Source organism: Salvia hispanica, chromosome 3, assembly GCF_023119035.1.
Source record: "Salvia hispanica cultivar TCC Black 2014 chromosome 3, UniMelb_Shisp_WGS_1.0, whole genome shotgun sequence".
Classification (NCBI taxonomy): domain Eukaryota; kingdom Viridiplantae; phylum Streptophyta; class Magnoliopsida; order Lamiales; family Lamiaceae; genus Salvia; species Salvia hispanica.
The window spans coordinates 14,210,668-14,229,427 of record NC_062967.1 but is presented as its reverse complement, the minus strand read 5'-3'; the positions used below and the strand labels follow the sequence as shown (position 1 = coordinate 14,229,427).

The following is an 18,760-nucleotide window of genomic DNA, read 5'->3' as shown; positions in this document are numbered from 1 at the left end:
AGTGGTGGGAATGATCAGAAATTAACTACATTTAGAGATTTTTGTAGTAATTTTCCATTTAGGAAACACATGCTAAGAGTAAATAAGACTTTTAATCGTGGACGAAAGGAGTATACTCCGAGCGCGGCACCTGGAAATCACTTGATTGGAAAAGGTAGGAAAACTGGGGGGAAAGAGTTAGGAGACAAAAGAAGGGCCACCAATTTAAGGGGAGAAAACAACCCCATTTGCCTGATTTAAAAGTGGAGGGTTTACACTCCCACTATTGTTGTCTCTATATTAAAAGCCCTTTGGGCCCAAACTACTCCTCTGGGCCCCACCACCCCATCCCTTTCACAACTCACTAAACCACTATTTTTAATTACTTCACCCAACCAACCTTATCATACTCATACAACTCCCACTTAGGCTTATCATTTCACATACTCAATCAAGTGCTTATGCATATATATTCATTTAAACAATTTCATTAAAACGATTCAATTGTCTACATATCTAGGTCATCATTTACTATAGACCTTATTACTCGTTGTCTTTTGATTTGATGGGGTAGACTTTTTTGCGTATTTATATGAAACCTCAATTCATACAACATTCGATAACAAAGACAATTTTGTTTTTATTTTTGAATCGTCCATTAAAATTAGTCTCTATTTTATTTGTAGTAAATTTCTTTTGGTCTAATAAGGTGAATGTCATTTTCACTAACAATACCACACCACTTTTTTCTCTCTATTTCCCTCTTTACCGATTAAAATATGCGTCGTCCATAATTAAACCTATTTTTTTGTGGAGAGTAGTACTCTCTCCATCCCACAAGAATATGCACTTTTGATTGGACGCATGTTTTAATGCATAATTGATAAAGTAAGAGAGAGGTAGAAAAAGAAAGTAACTAAAGTAGTCATATCTCATTAAAGAGAAAGGAGTTTCCAAAATTAGAAAGTGCATACTCTTGTAGGACGGACTAAAAAGAAAACAGTACTACTTTTATGGGACGGAGAGAATATGATTTAGTACATAGGGTTGCTTCTTAAATTAATAAAAAACGACAACCAAGTGCAATGGAGAGATGATTAATGGCACACATGAATCTTTAGAGAAATCTTTCATCTTGAAATCAAGGTCACACTCATGGCCCATGCAAATGCAACCCACCCACACTAACGTACGCATTTGTCTCACCTGACTTCCATATATTCACTCTCTTCCTCTCCCAAAGACTAAACCATTTGGCTACTTTTCAGAAAAAAAAAAATTGATGGAGAAGAGCAGGTCATTCCCTTATTACTCTTCCTCATATGCTGAGGCAAGATTCGACTTTGAAGATCGGGCCAAATCGTACAGCTTCAACGGGCCGCCCGACAACCCGGAGGTGAAGAGGAGGAAGAGGGTGGCTGGATACAATATGTATGCCGTGGAAGGTAAGCTCAAGTCATCCCTTAGAAGCAGCTTCAAGTGGATCAAGAGCAAATTCACAGAAAACCACTATGATTCTTGAACTTCATGATTACAAAGCCAAAGACAAGTGGTCTTTTCTTTCCTCCATTGTTCAGAACTGTAATATTTTGCTACTACTTTTTCCAGCTAGAATGAAGTGGGATTGTGTACATATCCTTTTCTCCTCTTGGCTTTTTACATCTGATGATGATTCTATATGAATGAATAATGTCTTCTTGGCTTTATCTCATGTGTGTATGAATGAAATGGAATCAGACATGAAAGCACAATAAGAAAAAAAAATTATCCAAGGCAACGAAGATCAGATTGATTCATGGTTATAAATTTGGAGTTGAGTAACAAAGATAGAGATCAAAGATGTATACATTATTTTGTTGGTTTCAAAAAGACAGAAGAGAATATTGAGTTAGTGTTTAATAACAAAAAATTGAATCCCATATGGAAGAAGCTCATCTTATTGTGAAAATCATATACACAGTGTGTAGTGTGTACCTTGAGTAAACAATTTTCTAAATAGAGAGAGAGTTTGAACCATTCTTCTGTCTCAACCAAAACACATCTTGCTCAAGAGTGTTGAACAAATGTAAACTACAAAATTTACTTAAGAAGAACCGGCGTTGCATTAGAAGCTCCTCGATGATTCCAATTTAAGACCACAGCAAGTTTCTCCTCTTGATTGCTTTCTTGGAGAATCAAACATTATATTTACGCAGATCAATGTTGTCTCAACCAGCTCCAGCTGCATCCAATAGCCAATCGAAGGGTCATTCTACCAACATAAGAAATGTATACTTTGTTAGTTTGTAGACTTTAATTGCATAATTAGTTAGTCTGGAGTATGAAGGCTCAAGCATTGAGAGAACTTTAGATGTTTCAGCAATTGATAAAGAGAGAACTGCAACCTGATTGATCCCTGAAAGGCCATAGTCTACTATCCTCATCAAAGGTTCCTACTGGACGAGGCAAGCAATCTTTGTCCAATCCTTGACGAGAAGAATCTTTGGGAAAAAGCATTCCATTGATCGTCTACAATGAACAAAGATAATGTTCATTTACTAGATTATCAACCATAACATGACATGCAACTCCAAAAATACAAAGTGTAAAGATGGCTCAGTATGAAACTAAGAAGGCTTCCGTTGGTGGAAAAAAAATTAAAACTTGAGAATTCAGCTTTTATCAAGTTGGTGGCAGAACCTTCCATTTTTCAAGGCATGTATGTTGACCAAGCTATATTTCAGCAATTGATAGTAACCATAAAATTTTTTCCAGCCCCAATTTTTCACTGTCCGGACGGTCCAGAGAACCATTACCACTCTCTAGAGTCTTGATTTGGTTATGTTCAGCAGTTAGCTGCTTTTGTACCTTTAGACTTACACATGCATGTGAAACTAACAATGTAGTCAAAATTAAAGTTCATCAAGGAATGAGTGCTGGATATACCTTAGCAGCCCTTGGAATTTGGGATTGTTTTGAGCTTGTACCAATTCTGTTTGACTGAAACTTCTGGATGGGAAAAGCATGGCATGTCTCTTCAGCATCTAAAATGGATAAGTTTGCTTCATGCATTGATAGTTTTGGCTTTCGGGAAGGTGCAAGAGGTTCAAAGCTTGATTTGATCTCTTTTAATTCCACCTTACTACCAGCATTGGCCTCCAACGAGGCCTCAGATAACAAGCCCCCAATGCTTAAGGTAGTAAAATTATCATCCCATGGAGATTGGAGTGGTGCATGACCTGCTTCCGCTGATTGTGAATCTGACTTTTTCAACTTTGCAAGTAATGATGCTTCAGAAAATAATCCTCCAATGCTTACATCACTGGATCCCAGAAAAAGAGGTTGCAAGGATGATTCATTTTCCTGCTGCATGCTTGGACATCTCATCTTACCCAAGAAAGAATCTTGAGAGAGCAGATCACGGATGCTCAAGTCGGATGTTGGTGCAATAGGCTGCACGTGAGTTTTGCTTGTAGAGCTTGCATATGATCCACTAATTTTCCCCTGCAATGATATTTCAGATAGGAGGCCTCCAATGCTCAACATGGTCATATCGTTATCCCAAGGTACACTCGGGCAAACTGGATCAGTCTCAGTCGTCACTTTATCATCCTAAAAAGAACAAATACAGACATTGATGACCTAATAATCTCTCTAACAAGGATCATCAACTAGTCTAGAAAGTGTCCATCTGTCAGTACTTCAATAAATATGACTAAATGCAAATTCAGTACAATTCAAGATAATTCTAAGTGCCATAACAGTATAGAAATATTCAAACAATTTTTGAGATATAAGTGGCCGAGATAATTCTTCCTGGCTGCTACCAATCTTCATTATATATCTTCAACTTCTAATTCAATAAATTCAGATTCCATTTACTTTCTGTAATTCATTAACATTCATCCGATTAGATCAGCAATATCGAACGGTATAATACATCCAATATTTTACCCAGGTCAAGGAAGTGTCCCAATTCACCAATCCCACACATTCCACTTTCTATCAACCTTCATTAAACTATATACATGTATCTATTTTATCATCAAAAGCTCCATTCTCAGAACAAATAGATGCAAGTAAACAAAAAATGTATGAATAGATGGACATGAAAATTACCACCAAACCAGTTAGTGCATCTGAAGCTTTCAGCTCATTCATGTCTGAACACAAAATTCTATCAGCATTTCCTTGTATTTTAAGGACTTCACAAGATTCATTTGTTTGTGCCTCTTGGTGATTTGGGCTCACCAAAATTCTGGGTGAGCTGATTTTGTCCGCAGAACCTGTATGAGCCTCTGGAAGACTAGAATTGCAAACTCTGACAAACATCTCAGTCTGATGATTGCACAACCACCCATACCTAAAAATAAAAAACAATAAAGTTAATATCCAAACTCCAGGAGAAGATTCTACAGATCAAAACGGACTGGGTACATACCTTAGGCGGAAAATGGAAGGACTGCCCACATCAATATACACCTCCCATACACTGATGGCACTGTCATTCAAAGTCCATCTTCTGCATGATTTCAACTGTTCCAACTTTGTGTTGTAGGGAAAAAGCATGAGTTGACCTGTCACTGCACTTGAAGAACTCCACTTAGCATCCAGGTGTCTAACAACTGATGATATCCTCTTCCGAGCACTTAGAGTGAGCTCTAGAAATGGATTGTGACCATCCTGCAATAAACAACAATGCAGTGCATTTTCTCATCCAATTTTATAATTTCTTGTATGGAGGTAGGGTAGTTGGGCAGATGAAACTTTTCATACCTTCTCTAATCCTAAGCGAGCTTGTTCATTTATTGGGAAAAGCTGCAGCTTAATTTTTCTAGATGGAACCTGCAGTTTAATTGGATGATCTAAATGTGGCCTTGTTAGACACTCTGCAGTAAAGACACAATATTATGAGAGCCTTTAACCATAAAAAACGGACTAAATAAGATAAACACGAGCTCCCAACATAATAAATCTGGATTTCAATGAAACGAGGTTAATAAATGCAAGAAAGCCTAATTGAACATAAATACAATCATGATAGATTTGCAAGAAATAAGACAGGATGAAAGGTGTAAAAAACAAGCTGCTGCCCATGCCATGTACAATACTAATGCTAGTTTATCCAGTTGCCTAACCTGAAGTGCTCTGAGGCTCTTGACCAGTTACATTGGCAGGTTTCTTTACATTAGCATCGATGCATTCATCCTGATTTATGTTTACATCAACTCTCTTTCTCTTCTGTGGTCCATATGACTTCATGGAAGATTATCTGCAAATGAAATCAGTAGTTTGAGAACAAAAGTAGACAGGCTGAGAATTTCTCATCTTTCACTGCAATGACACCACAAGGTTAGCCCCAATTTATCTCGGAATCATTTATACATTATCAGATTTGTCAAGCGTGTATGCAAAAAAAAATTATGGAAAAAACAAATTTAAACAAACAAGGCTCGCAGGCAGAAGCATCAGCTACACCACTTCGATTGCTAAACAGAAGCAATTAACAACCAATAAATTATACTACTATTCCAGTTGCCTACAGTTGAATTGGAGAAAAACGGTATGATGTTTACCATAATTCGATTAAAAAACGGAGCTACGAGAAAACAATTTAAACCAGATGATTGATTGATTAATAGATCGAGTCTTTCAGATTAACACTAAAACCAGCAAATTAATACAAATACAATTTTAGTCAAGAGTTATGCCGGTAAAAGGCATTTTATAGGTCCGCCATGAACAGCAACAGATGATTAATACAAAATTCGCAAATACAGAGATCGGGATACGCGATTTACCTTGACGCGGCATGTACAGCGATTCTGATCGGTGATAGTAGGCGTAGATCTGGATGAACTGGGCTTGGATGCGCTGAGTGTGAAAATCGGCGGCGGCGGGAATAATTGGAATTTTGGATGTGAAATCACCGCGTTAATTTGAATTTTTTTTGGAATTTGGAAAGAAAGGGCAAAAGATGGATAAATATGAGATTTAAAATACAATACTCTTGCGTATAGATTATTCAATTCTAATTAGATTAATTTAATAATTAGGGTCTCAAATCTCAATACGTCATTAACAATCTAAATTAACTTCAAACTGAGTTTTTTTCTTCTTAAAGGTTCCTAAATTGGAAAAAATTAACTTCTAAAAATGGAAATTGCGCCAAATGAAATATTGTGTTTAAAAGATTAGTGTGTTATATGCCGCATTGCTTTGCATTTGGCTTTTTATTTTATTTTGCCAAATTTTTCAATAAATAGTGCCTTACCTTGGTGATTTCTTTGAAGAGCGATACTCTTATGGGAAAAAATTAGTAATAGCGGAGACCTCAGTGCATAGAATTCTCACCTCGTTGAAGAGCATTTGCACGGTAATGCGCGTCTGTTCTTAATCCTTAAATCGAAAACCTCCAAATCCGTTTCATGCATCTGCGAGGGACTTTAATTCTCCACGCCGATTTCCGTATATTTTTGTAAATTTTCAAATGATCCTTGGGATAGTCTGACGAGATCATGCACTCAATGATCAATCTCAAGTCTGACTTCGTACGGTCGAGGAAGCATCTTCAACCTCATAAATCGATCCATTTGTTGCCTTCGTTGTCGTTGATTTAAGAAAAGCTAGAAGCAATGGGTTGATACATTGTTAACTCTCGAAGATTTTAGTAGGATTGATACATTGTGCATCGAAATATTACCGAAGTAGGAGTATATATTGGTCCTTTCCCTTGCAAGGTATATTGGTAATGGGGAATCCTACTCAAATTTGCACTCAAATGCTAAGCATTATATATATAACTTCCCTTACTAAAAACTTTCTTTTAATTCTTAGTTTATTTGACACTTTAGTTGGTATCAAGACATCTTTAGTTTTCAACGACTACCATACGTGACTTGTGAAGTGTATATTTTGACAATTCATGAATAACATCCAAAGTTAAATACTGACAAGTAGAGCACACAAATAGTTGTAGAACTTGTAGTACATGGTTCGAACAGAATACGAACCTATCAATCAGTCCATTAACTAAAATTAGAGTTGGGTGCAAGTAACCTATAGCATATAGTTAAACTTATTGTGCTAAAACTTAAGTTGGTAGTGGTAACCTTGCTACATATATATATGGTCTTCTTCTACTCTAACTTACAATTCTTGGTCGAAGGGGATTTAATTATTTCCAACTATGAACAAATTATTCACGAGAATAATTTGTTCGATTTGGACTTAGAATACTAAAAACAAATTATTAGTATTATTTATTATCGAGTTCCGTGAAGTATATAATTTGCTTCTTAAAAAAATTAAAATCGATAATTTGAAAGCTTGAATGCCTAAAATTCAAAATTGAGCAAATTTTAAATAAGTGTGAAAGGATAGGGTTCTTGAGTATTTATAGATGGACTTCAAATAATTACGTTTGAAGAAGCATCAAACAAACCTCTCCAGTTTGTTGTTTGAATTACTTCTAATATGTCGCTTTCAATTTCTTTCTTGATTTGAAAGATTCTATGTAGCTCTTCTCTAGTAGTCAAAGTTAGACACTCAAAACATATATGTTGACTATGTGTTTCTTCACAATCCCAAACTATGGTTGGCACCATACTACATAGTTTTTGATTAATTTTGTGGTTGACACATCTATATTTCAAAATATAAGAAACAGAAAATCATCACATGATGAGGAGAATACTAGACACACATAAAAACACAAAGAGAAACTATGCCTCCTTTCAAACTAGTTTCAACTTCAACACATACACTCCAATATAAGCAGAAGGCAGTTGAAGGCATGGAATTAGACAAAGAGAGACAAATAAACAACCTTATCATCTTCATTTGGCATAGCATAAAATTGGTAATGAGCATCCCAAATATAGTCCATGATTTCTCCACGGAGGTTGCTTCTCGCCCTTCCTTGCAAGGGAATTCCACTTCCGGAATTTTATAGTGTAGACTTCACAACAAATAAGATCATTATATAAGTTGCCATAAATATGTTTCATTTCGGCTATAATTATATTTTCCATCATACTCAAAGCTTCAAAAATTAGTATCCTACATTCCACTAACTCTTTTACACACACATTTTATTATAAAAACTAGTTTTCTCTACATTATTTTCTCTCTTACTTTACCATTTCTCCACTTTAACTATATCATTTTTATAAAACGAGTGCAGAAACGGAAGTGTGACTCCTAATGAGGGACGGAGGAAGTATATAAAAGTAGGACTCACATGCCACCAACTTTTTCAACTCACTTTCTATTACATTTCTTAAAACTTGTGCCCGGTCAAATGGTGACGAATTATTAGCGTCGGAGGGAGTAATTGAGAACTCCATACTGTCTGTGCAAAGTTCTACTCCCTCCGTCCCGCCATTAAATGTCCTATTTTTTCTTTTTCGTTCGTATGCCAATAAATGGCTAATTTCACTTTTACCATATTTGGTAAGTCGACCATACATTCCACTAACTCATTCCAATCACATTTTATTATAAAATCAATATATAAAAGTAGATCTCACGTTTCACCAACTTTTCTACCCACTTTATTTTATAAAGTCAAACAATTTCTTAACACTCGTGTTGGTCAAATACGGGACGTTGAGAGAGTATGACAGAATGACGTTTATAATGATCTAAGTATTGAATAACTTTTCGAATTTCAGTACGTAAAGAAATCTTTAAGTTGTAATCACATAGAAAGCACTTAGTTGTTAATTACTGTTAGGCCCGACCTAGCTCAGCTCGGCCTGGCCCTGACCGGCCCACTTATCAATTGGGGTCAGACTGGGCCCATTATTTATACCAAAACCTAGGCCCAGACCACCACAACATGGGCCTACCTTGGGCTGGGCCTAAATGCAGACAGGCCTCACCAGGCCCGGGCCTAGGCTTGACCAGCCCACTCACTTTCTCATTCGGCCGACGGGGTTTCAGGGATGACGGTTGAGATTGGGGACAATTCGACACCAAACTTTGGTCAAATGACCAATAGACCAACGAAGGCAGAGGTTGAAGGTGTGGAGAGGGTGGTGATGGCGGCGGGTTGTGGAGAGGGTGGTGATGGGGGTGATCGATTTAGGGCATAAAGAATTATCTTGTTGTGCAAAGAGAGAGATGGAAGGCAAAGGGGTTGTGGGGTGGTTTTTTGGTTTAATTAAACTTTTATTTTGAATGACAGAATTTGGAATTAAGGTGAATAAGGAGGGTTATTGTTGTTTCCAAATATAAAACATTTGAACTGGGACTCATAAAGTGAGATGAACTAAAATGGATAATGGAGATTACTAAAGTGAGACGAATGGAGTATTAAAGAATCTCATAAGCTTTTCTCATAGCTCATCACATTTTAAACCAACTTTAATTCATTATTTACCACTCAACGAGAATCAGTTTTGAGAAAATGAATATACTGCGGTCATCTACTTCGACGTCAACACTATATCATTTAATTTTACAAAATTAAATGTCTCATCATCCTTATTCTTGATCAAAACTCTTTGACCGGACACACAATTCCAACTAAAAACAACGCTTTTATCACTATTATTTTACTTTTCCTTATTAGAATACTTTATTGTCTTATTATTATTTTATTCTCTTGGCCATAAATATCATTTTCCTAAATATCATGTCCAAAATAAAAATCCTCACGTCGCGTGTAATGGACATAGGGAGTATATATATTGGCGAGAGTAAAATATTGGGATGTCGTAAAGCGTGGACACACGTGGGACTTATGAATTCCAGAGCAAATGTTGAAAGTTGCCTATTTTTGCTCAAAATCTCACGCCAATATCCAAAACAAACACATTCTCTCCACTCTCAATCGCCACCTCCCCCTCCTCCTCCCAGCCGTTCTCACGTCCACTCTCCCTCTCGATTCTGCACCAGCTACCACCATCGCTACCAATGTCGCTCCAGCCACCGCCGTCGCTATCATCTCCTCCGGGCTTGCGACGCCAACCATTCATCTTCGTCACCTCTATTCCGTCTCATCTCTCTCCCGCAGCTAGTAATTTAAAACTGTGATATTTCAATCCCTGATATTTCATGTTAATTCTTCTAGCTCTCCATTCTCAATTTCAAAATGGAGAAAGATGGCAAAGAATACTGTGGAGGTAGTGGCCATTGACTCGGGTTATTTTTAACACAAGTATATCCGCAAATGTACGAGGCTAATGTAACAAATAGTAAGCAAAGAGTATCGTATCCACAGAGACAATGAGTCTCAACCTAAAGAGACATACTAGACAAACATAAACCCAAAGAGACAAACATAGACCCAAAGAGAAACTAGGCCTCCATTCAAACGAACTAATTTTGTTTCAAATTCAATACATACGCTCCCAACTCCTTTTTTTCAGCACATCAACATCTCAATATAAAGTTGAAGGCATGTAATTAGACATAGAGAGACTCAAAAAACAACCTTATCATCTTCATTTGGCATAAGATAAAATTGGTAATGAGCATCCCAAATATTGTCCATGATTTATCCACCGAAATTGCTTCTCACACTTCAAGTGAATTCCACTTCCGGAATTTTACAGTGCACAACAATAAGATCATTATATAAAATGCCATAAATACGTTTCGGTTTCGGCTATAACTATATTTTCCATCATACTCAAAGCTTCAAAAGATAGTTTCATATAAAAAATAATGATTGAGGACTTCATACTGTTCGTGCAAAGTTCTATGACGGAATGACGTTTATAATGATGGTAATAGTGAGATCCAAGTATTGAATAACTTTTCGAATTTCAACATAATATTCAAATTCTTACCATATGTATAGAAATCTTTTAGTTGTAAGAGCATTCACCATGGAAGGGCCGATCACAAAGCCACTATGGAAGGGCCGATCGAGAGGCTTTGTGATCGGCCCTCATCGGCTCTCCATTGCGAGAAAAAGGCCTATCAAAGGCTCCTCCCATATGGCCGTCGGAACGGCCTTGGCCGATCCCAATTGGCCGATGATCAGCCACCCATTGCAGGAATAGGGCCGATCATCCACTCTTACCTTTTTTTTTTATTAGTTGTAATTGCAGGGATAGGCCCGATCATCGACTCTTACCCTTTTTTTATTATTAGTTGTAATCATAGAGAAATTTTTGAGTTGTTAATCACTGTTTGGCACAAATCAAGGAAACAAGATCCAATTTCCCCTCTCAATTGTAATTGCACCAATACACACACATATCAATAAAACCAGATCCAATTCCCTCTCCCGACTGCAATTGCACTAATTAATCCACACACACATACATTAATTATATATTATAAAGTTGATAAACTAAAATTTACACTATTTAATGACTTGCAAAAACCGTCAACCTCAATCCCTCGTTTATTATAAATCACAAACCCCTCTCCACAAAAATTACCACACATAAAATTAAACTTTTTTCTTCAAAAAAATGGAGAGAGCAATTATTTTCACCTGCATTCTACTCCTCACCACATACACAACACCAGCGCAGTCAAAGTACTACGGCAAAAGCTCGACGTACAAACCAGCCAAGCTGAAAAAAACATACCTCCATTTCTTCCTCCACGACGTCCTAAGTGGTGCCAAGCCCACAGCGGTCCGCATCGCAGGGCCGCGCGACCTGCTGGCGTTCGGGTCGGTCTATGCCATTGACGACGTGCTGACGGAGGGACCAGAAGCAACGTCCGAGGTCGTCGGGAATGCTCAGGGAATGTACATGTCGTCGAGCCAGGGAAAGAATCTGACGTTGGTGATGTGTGTAGATCTTGGATTCACAGCGGGGAAGTACAAGGGGAGCTCGTTGAGCGTGTTATCGAGGAATCCGGTGACGGAGAGCCGCCGTGAGCTTGCAGTGGTCGGAGGCCGGGGGCGGTTTAGAAGGGCTCAGGGGACTATTTTTGTGAAGACTCACACTGTGAATTATACTAATGGAGATGCTGTGCTTGAGTATAATGTGGAGGTAGTTCATCCTTGAGGGTTGGTTTTGAAGCAAATTGTAATGTAAAACTAATCCATATCAGATCAAGAACATCAATTCATTATTGATAGAGACTACTATAATATCAAATCCAAAACCAAAACTATGATTTGAGTTTCAACTTTCAACCCAGTACCAAAAATCAGTGACCAGAATAATCACTAAGACGAGAAAAACTAAATGAATATATCTATATAAAGGATATTTCGACACATTCGATGTTCCAAAAACATAAGAAACAGAGAAGGACAATACTAGACAAACATAAACACCAACAGAAACCATGTCTCCCTTCAAGCTATTCAACACCCCCCTTTTCACACTTCAATCGATTTCTTTTACTCCCCCTTCGCAATTTGCTTCTTTTAGTACCACCATCATCATCATAATTTCATCGCTTTCTCATCACCGGATGGGATTCTCCGACTCCAAAACATACATTGGACTACTTCAGTAAGGAGAGTCGTGACCTGGACTATCAGAATGCATATCCATTAAAGTGTCGTTGGAACTGAGAGGGTTGGCGTCTCTGTTTTGACTGTTGCTGTTCTCATTGCTCCTTGTGGCATTGTTCGAGGAGAAACCACCTTGTGATAAGTGATAGTGCTGGAGAGTGCGACGCACTGGACTAGAGAGAGCATTTGAAAACACATAATTCTTACTTTGATCTAAATTTCCTGCTCGAAGTCCTTGTCCAGTAGTTGCAGGACCAAACGCATTAGAAGATAGGGGAACTCCTGTTTGAGGTAACTGCATTAAATTATTAGGCTGTTGTTGAGGGTGAGGTTGCGGCTGCGCTTGCTGCTGCCTATGGGACAGGGGAGGTTCTTCTGTTCCATAATCAAGTTCGTTCTGCATATGTTGAAAAGAACAAAACAGTGTCACAACGTTAGTCCATCCAGCCCTCTAACTAAGCTTCCATATTAGAAATCGGGATAATACATAAAACACGGGCAATATGATAAGAAAGAATCCAAGTTCCTTGAGCTTCAATAGCAAACTCTGAGCCATCTACCAGCTATGAGATTTCATGGTAATAGCAGTGATGTCAGTACCTTCTTTCATGTCACAAGTTATATTTCCAAAGAAGGGGGTCTCATTTCAACCACAAATCTATGAAAGGAAATGATGGACCAGACAAGACAACTATGACAGAAATGTACAAGACTATATAGACTACCAGCTGAACAACAGCATCTGAATTTGTTTTGTGACCTTCACCATAAACATATATATTTACAAAGAAGTAAAGACGCGCATCAAGTTAGTACAGGTCTGTATCTCTCGAAGTCACTCTCTCTGCCAGATACCAAACTAGTAACAAGCTACAGCAATTGCAAAAATTGTTGTATTCAAAATACCAATAAAAGTTCATCAACATAGAAGAAAATGCTAACAGCACCAGCAGTCACAAATATCATGAGAAACTTTTAATAGTCCAGAGAAAACATCCATGGTTCTCAGACAGAACTCAAAACACCTGAAGTTCATAACTGTATTGATTCCTTCCAACATAAGAATTAGCAAAGTAAAAATACAATGTACTTCCATATGCACATGTTTTGAATTGAAGCTAACAAATCAGCAATCACATGGCTTCGAATTCAAAAGTACAAGCCACGAGAAAACCATCCAGGTTCAATGCTCAGTACTATAGAAGACTACTATCATGATCACATTCTTGGATCATTTATCCAGCTTTGTGCCAGAATTCAACACCACAGACACAATTACAGCTCATATAACAGATTACTGATATATAGATACACTACAAAATTCTAATTAAGAATAGAAACAGTGATAAAGCAACACACAGAATATATTGATAACAACCCCAATCCACATTGTGTGAAGAGTACAATTCAATAAGCACCAAGAGCTGATAAAGTACACTAGCTTAATTAACAAGTGGTGAACACATTAAAGCAATTTCCTGAGTCGAAGAATAAACCTGCAGATATGCGAGTATGTCGCCACCCATCACTCTAACTCCTTGCTCTTGCTGCCTTGAAATCCAATTGTAAAGCTTTTCCTACATTGGTAAAACAACAAGCAAACAATGAGCATAAACACAAAACCCATAATCAACAGTGCTCAGTTATGACTACATTATTCAATATAGTTTAAGCCAAAATACCAATTATAAACCCCAAAGACATACCCCCAAAAAAGTAAAACCAGAACCCATTGATCAAAATTCATACACATATGAGGAGTATCAGCCATACTAATTACTCAATTCACAGGGATTCATCAGCGAAAAACTGTGTAACTACTGCAAGAACATGAATACATTTAAATAGACGGATAAAGTAGCATCCAAACAAGAGAAACAATCAACAACAAACAAAAACAATTGATTATAAAATTAAAACCAAAAAAAGAGGGAGGGAAAGCGGCAGAGACCAGCGAGTGGCGTTCACCGGCTTGGAAGGAGAGGCGCTGCTGGTGCATCGCGTGGGTGTAGAGCTGGGAGAGGGAGTTGGCCGCGCTGCAGAAAGTGGTGTACATCCCTCGATCGACCTCGTCGAGGCGCGACGCTTCGGATTTCCTCTTCTTCGCCATTCGTAAGGGGGGAAATTGAAATTGAAATTGAAATTGAAATTGAAACCCTAGAAAGATATACACACAAAATTGATGTGCGTGTATCTATCTTTGTAGGTGGTGGAGAAAGAAACAATTTTTATACAGGGAAGATGGAGAGAGGCAGTGAAGGAGGTGGAACTTTTTCACGAGCCACGTGGATACCCAGGTGGCATTTTTATTCTTTTTATATTCTTTTTGCATAACTGAAATATTTCAAACAAAATACGAAAAAACTGAATAATAGGAGAAGCGGCTATAAAATAGGTAGTTGGCATTTTTAAAATCGAAAATTTTGAATAATTAATTTAAGTTTTTTTTTAGGATTATTTTATATATTTTGCTTTTTACTCAATTCAGTTAGTTTTTATGTTGAATTTTGAATACTTTAGATATGATTTCTTGGATACATCAATTTGTTTGGGATTTTTCGTTGAAAAACTACAAATTCGTTTTTTTCATATTCGCAAAAGCCATCAATGATGATACTCCGCAGAAACGGTTTTACAGAACCTTCGAGCCAAAGAAAATACACATTTCTTGATATGAATAAAATAGAAAAATAATAATCCAAACCCATTGGAAATACAAAAAATTGCAAGTATCTGATAATCCATAGTCAGAAAAGAGTATTGATCTCAACGCTTTAGATAAAATGATAAGTTCAAATAATGAATTCAAAAAATAATTATCGAATATTGGTATCTTACTTAATTTGTTCGTGACTCTCACATAGTCACATCTACTTTCTCATCATAATCATTCAACACTCACAATAGCATGTTTTAAAATTTCACTTCTCCTATTACTATTCACTTAATTTTTCATATAATTTATATATGTATCTTATTTAAATTGAGTTCAAATAGTCAATGTTTTAATTGAATATTCTAGCCCAACAAATAGTTAAAGAGAGTTAAATTGGATTGGATATGTAAACTGTCCCAGTTTTTTTCACTAGTATTTTTGCAATTCACCAATCCGGATTATAGGCCCATAATCAAAATTGGGCTTAAAATTGCATACAAGAAGTCTCAATCTCCATTCCTTGTCTATTTTGATATTTTTAAGTTTCTCAGCTTCTCCAATTGTATGACAAAACTCTCAGTTAAATAGATGTTCAATTAATGCTTAAGTTCATGAAAGTTTAGATTAAATCAGATATAAGTACAAGGTTGAGATCAAATAATACCAAGACTTGATGAAATACTAGTTGAAAACAAGGTTACAATGCAAGCCCACTCCACTAAACATGTTAGAAGAGTTCACATACATGATAGTAACTACAAAACAGTGGCAGCCCACTAAAATGAGGGCTGCATAAATGACGTACGATACCCTCTATCTCGTATTGTATTTCAATCTCGTACACGCCTAGGCATAACAAACGAGTTACACCTAGTAGCGGTTATTTGTGGAGCAAAATACGAGATTGAAATACAATACGAGAAGGAGGATCCGAATTGCATGGTGGTGGTGCGCATTGATACGATATCATAATGAAATTACAATGTTTCTATCCCTTTGGAGTGTCGTTATTTCGAGGTTTCTTAAGTATAAGGCGAGTAAAAACACAATTGATACAACCATGGAGATCTATTTCCATGGCATTACCAGAAGAAGTTGCCGAGTTGGGAGGCGCCTTGAGAGTCCTCCTCGTCGTGTGATGGAGAGTGGATGTGCCTTCCTTCGTACGATGTTATCACCATTCTAGGATCGTCTGCTAGTCTCTCTACGCGCTTCTTCACACGACAATTGTCTTGTGTGCATCTATAGTAGCTCCTACATACATAAAACATCTTCCATCAAAATAAATATTTGCTTCAAATGATGCATATATTGATAAGTACTATTAGTATAGAGAAAAAACTATGTATATATGTATATGTGTTGTGTACATTATTAGGTGCAACATTTTATTGGTGGACTAAGATTTACACCAATGGCCCAAGATATATCACTATGCACAAATGTGGTAGGGTGCCACAGTGGAAAATCATCATGGGTTTTTCTAGTACAAGAAAAAGAGAGAAAAAAAGGACAATGAGAAGAAAAATTGAGGTGGCAATGGGCATAGTAGTACTGCAATATCAAACTGGCAATGGCTGGATTCATGATCAAAACATTTTGCTTTAATAGACAGAGTGGGCTCTCTTGGATAGCATATAAAGTTTGCACACTTTGGTAATTGAGAGCAATGGCTCCTACAAATTTTAAGAGGGGAAAAAAAGAATATGTATACTGTAATCATTTGGTAATAAAAAGTTGGATTTACTTTTTAACCCTAAAGCTAGATCATGAAAAAGGTATCCTCATTTCAAAATATATGTAGCAAGGATGGAGATATGAGCATAATAATTGTAGTTATTATGACCATTATTATTAGGGTTTTCCCACTCATTCAAGATTTGAGTTTAAGATGAATTAACAACAACATTGTACTACAATAATGCATCAGTTATTAGTTACTACACACAGTCTGTGTTTTGCTGTAATAAATCAGCAATTATACTTCACTTTTTCTCTTTCTTGTTGAGCATCAACAAAAATTAATCAATTGGTAAATTGATTAATAATGAAAGAAACAATTATGCATACACTCGATTGCTCATGCATGAGATCTGACATTTCCCAACTCATTAACATTCTTTCACAAAAGTCATGCTCTCAGCAATCAATGAATTAAAACAATTTGAAGAAGAAAATCAATCAATTAATTACCTAGGATGTTGAGTGTTCTTGACAACCTTCTGCCCATATTTTCTCCATTTGTAGCCATCATCAAGAACATCCACATCACTCATGGTCTTGAAGCAAAACCTGGGCTCTCTAACCTTTCTCCTTGCCTTGATCTTCTTCATCTTCACCGCCGCCACGCCGAGGTGGTGGTGATCCTCCCCACCATTCCTCTTCATGCTCATGCAATCACTCAACCCACCCCATGCCCTAAAATCAAAACTTTCCATCAAAAAATGCCTAAAAATCAAATCTTTCCATAAAAAAAGTGCCTAAAAATCAAAACTTTGGCATGTGTGTGTGTTTTACCAGTGATTTGAAGCTGATCTTTGCAAAGAGAGAAGCTGGGGGAGTCCAGAGAAGTGAGGTGGGAAGTCTTCCTTCTGCTTAGTGAGTGTGGAGTGATCAGAAAGAGTTGTGAGAGGTGAAGGAGGAGAGAGGGTTTTGAGGGGCTGGTTGAACCCTAGTGGGAAATTAGATGATGACATGTTTGTGTGGAAAGGGAATATCCCAAGCTGTGATGACATTATCATTTCTTGCTCTTCAAACAAGCTCTGATTCAGAGATGCACCAGAAGCCATCTTCACCTCCTAGTGTGTGTTCAAGATCAATTCTTGCTGCTTTTGCTCAATACAAACAGCACACAGGAAAAGGGCTTGGAGCAAGGATTTAAGAAGAGATATATATGGGGAAAAAAGAGATTTTTTTTTCTGCTAAATGTGAACAATACCATATATATATATATATAGTTACATACCAATCACTCATGTCACATCCACCATCCGCCACTAGATCCTCTATTAAAATAGTTATCATTTTTGTATTTTTGTATTTCAATTCATATTATGACATTCGTGTATAAAATGATACCACTAAATAGAAAAGAAAATAAAATGGAATGTAGCAAGAATGGCCCTTTTCCTGTCCTTTCCACTACTCTTGGCAGCATTCAATCTGAGAATAGAGAAATATACATATCTGAATGTAAACAGTCTGAGCCCACACACTACAATGAGGAGGCCTATGAAAGCTGTCTGTGATGTTACTTTAAGGATAAAGTTAATCCCCGCATTTTGTTCAATTAATTTATTGATTCGGAATTAATTAAGGAATTTAATATTGACATCCTATTTTCAACCATAATATAAAAAAAGTGAGATACTATGATCATTGTATTGGGTGATAAACAGTGTCCCGTGGACTTTGCTGCACAGAGGACTTGAGTCACTCAACCTACATAATACAAATAATTAAAGAAGTTTGCACACCATGAGGTCTTTTAAGCTGAGCTATATGGATATTGTCGAGACAAGGGAGCGAAATGCAATCCCTCGTCTTACAGTGGCGGATCTAGCATAGAAAAAAATAACACAATATATCCACTTTTTAATAAATACGGTAAATTCTTTCAATTGTTGTCATTTCGTACTTGGTAAACCGTAAAATACAATAAGGTGATTTTCCACATTATCCACAATCATTTAGTAGTAGCAGTTTATTAA

The 18,760-nt window shown here is 36.9% G+C and overlaps 4 protein-coding genes across 6 annotated transcripts; 1 reads left to right on the top strand and 3 right to left on the bottom strand.

Annotated features, from left to right (window-relative positions):
- Nucleotides 1-1,852: 1,852 nt before the first annotated feature.
- Nucleotides 1,853-6,331, bottom strand: LOC125209253 (TSL-kinase interacting protein 1). Of its 2 annotated transcripts, XM_048108857.1 has the most exons (9): nucleotides 6,313-6,331; nucleotides 5,760-5,832; nucleotides 5,097-5,230; nucleotides 4,735-4,847; nucleotides 4,400-4,641; nucleotides 4,078-4,321; nucleotides 2,905-3,570; nucleotides 2,364-2,487; nucleotides 1,853-2,200 (listed from the first exon to the last, which is right to left on the bottom strand). In XM_048108857.1, the coding sequence occupies exons 3-9, from the start codon at nucleotides 5,218-5,220 to the stop codon at nucleotides 2,187-2,189; spliced, it is 1,527 nt and encodes a 508-aa protein (XP_047964814.1). In that variant the 5' UTR covers nucleotides 5,221-5,230; nucleotides 5,760-5,832; nucleotides 6,313-6,331; the 3' UTR covers nucleotides 1,853-2,186. The 2 variants fall into 2 exon arrangements, with proteins under 2 accessions (XP_047964814.1, XP_047964815.1); XM_048108858.1 differs by lacking the exon at nucleotides 6,313-6,331 and having other exon boundaries at nucleotides 1,853-2,230; nucleotides 5,760-5,915.
- A 5,059-nt stretch (nucleotides 6,332-11,390) lies between these two features.
- Nucleotides 11,391-12,022, top strand: LOC125213931 (dirigent protein 4-like). The gene has a single exon (XM_048114731.1). It carries the CDS (start codon nucleotides 11,391-11,393, stop codon nucleotides 11,934-11,936), a length of 546 nt encoding a protein of 181 aa, XP_047970688.1. The 3' UTR covers nucleotides 11,937-12,022.
- Nucleotides 12,023-12,101: 79 nt separating this feature from the next.
- Nucleotides 12,102-14,609, bottom strand: LOC125213930. The gene is made up of 3 exons (XM_048114730.1): nucleotides 14,346-14,609; nucleotides 13,891-13,971; nucleotides 12,102-12,791 (listed from the first exon to the last, which is right to left on the bottom strand). Exons 1-3 carry the CDS (start codon nucleotides 14,502-14,504, stop codon nucleotides 12,390-12,392), a joined length of 642 nt encoding a protein of 213 aa, XP_047970687.1. The 5' UTR covers nucleotides 14,505-14,609; the 3' UTR covers nucleotides 12,102-12,389.
- Nucleotides 14,610-15,697: 1,088 nt separating this feature from the next.
- LOC125213929 (probable WRKY transcription factor 13) lies at nucleotides 15,698-17,952 on the bottom strand. Of its 2 annotated transcripts, none has more exons than XM_048114728.1 (3): nucleotides 17,568-17,952; nucleotides 17,244-17,480; nucleotides 15,698-16,304 (listed from the first exon to the last, which is right to left on the bottom strand). In XM_048114728.1, exons 1-3 carry the CDS (start codon nucleotides 17,837-17,839, stop codon nucleotides 16,133-16,135), a joined length of 681 nt encoding a protein of 226 aa, XP_047970685.1. In that variant the 5' UTR covers nucleotides 17,840-17,952; the 3' UTR covers nucleotides 15,698-16,132. The 2 variants fall into 2 exon arrangements, with proteins under 2 accessions (XP_047970685.1, XP_047970686.1); XM_048114729.1 differs by having other exon boundaries at nucleotides 17,244-17,468.
- Nucleotides 17,953-18,760: the final 808 nt, after the last annotated feature.

What these genes read in the sequence shown, in the direction of transcription:
- LOC125209253 (XM_048108857.1), bottom strand. Translation starts at nt 5,220, where the DNA reads ATGAAGTCATATGGACCACAGAAGAGAAAGAGAGTTGATGTAAACATA. An exon ending in CCTTCCATTTTCCGCCTAAG is followed by an intron (nt 4,322 to 4,399) that starts GTATGTACCCAG and finishes TTTTATTTTTAG; the next exon opens with GTATGGGTGGTTGTGCAATC. An exon ending in ATGCACTAACTGGTTTGGTG is followed by an intron (nt 3,571 to 4,077) that starts GTAATTTTCATG and finishes TGTTCTTTTTAG; the next exon opens with GATGATAAAGTGACGACTGA.
- LOC125213931 (XM_048114731.1), top strand. Translation starts at nt 11,391, where the DNA reads ATGGAGAGAGCAATTATTTTCACCTGCATTCTACTCCTCACCACATAC.
- LOC125213930 (XM_048114730.1), bottom strand. Translation starts at nt 14,504, where the DNA reads ATGGCGAAGAAGAGGAAATCCGAAGCGTCGCGCCTCGACGAGGTCGAT. An exon ending in CCGGTGAACGCCACTCGCTG is followed by an intron (nt 13,972 to 14,345) that starts GTCTCTGCCGCT and finishes TTACCAATGTAG; the next exon opens with GAAAAGCTTTACAATTGGAT. An exon ending in ACATACTCGCATATCTGCAG is followed by an intron (nt 12,792 to 13,890) that starts GTTTATTCTTCG and finishes CAACATATGCAG; the next exon opens with AACGAACTTGATTATGGAAC.
- LOC125213929 (XM_048114728.1), bottom strand. Translation starts at nt 17,839, where the DNA reads ATGGCTTCTGGTGCATCTCTGAATCAGAGCTTGTTTGAAGAGCAAGAA. An exon ending in AGATCAGCTTCAAATCACTG is followed by an intron (nt 17,481 to 17,567) that starts GTAAAACACACA and finishes TTTGATGGAAAG; the next exon opens with TTTTGATTTTAGGGCATGGG. An exon ending in AAGAACACTCAACATCCTAG is followed by an intron (nt 16,305 to 17,243) that starts GTAATTAATTGA and finishes TTATGTATGTAG; the next exon opens with GAGCTACTATAGATGCACAC.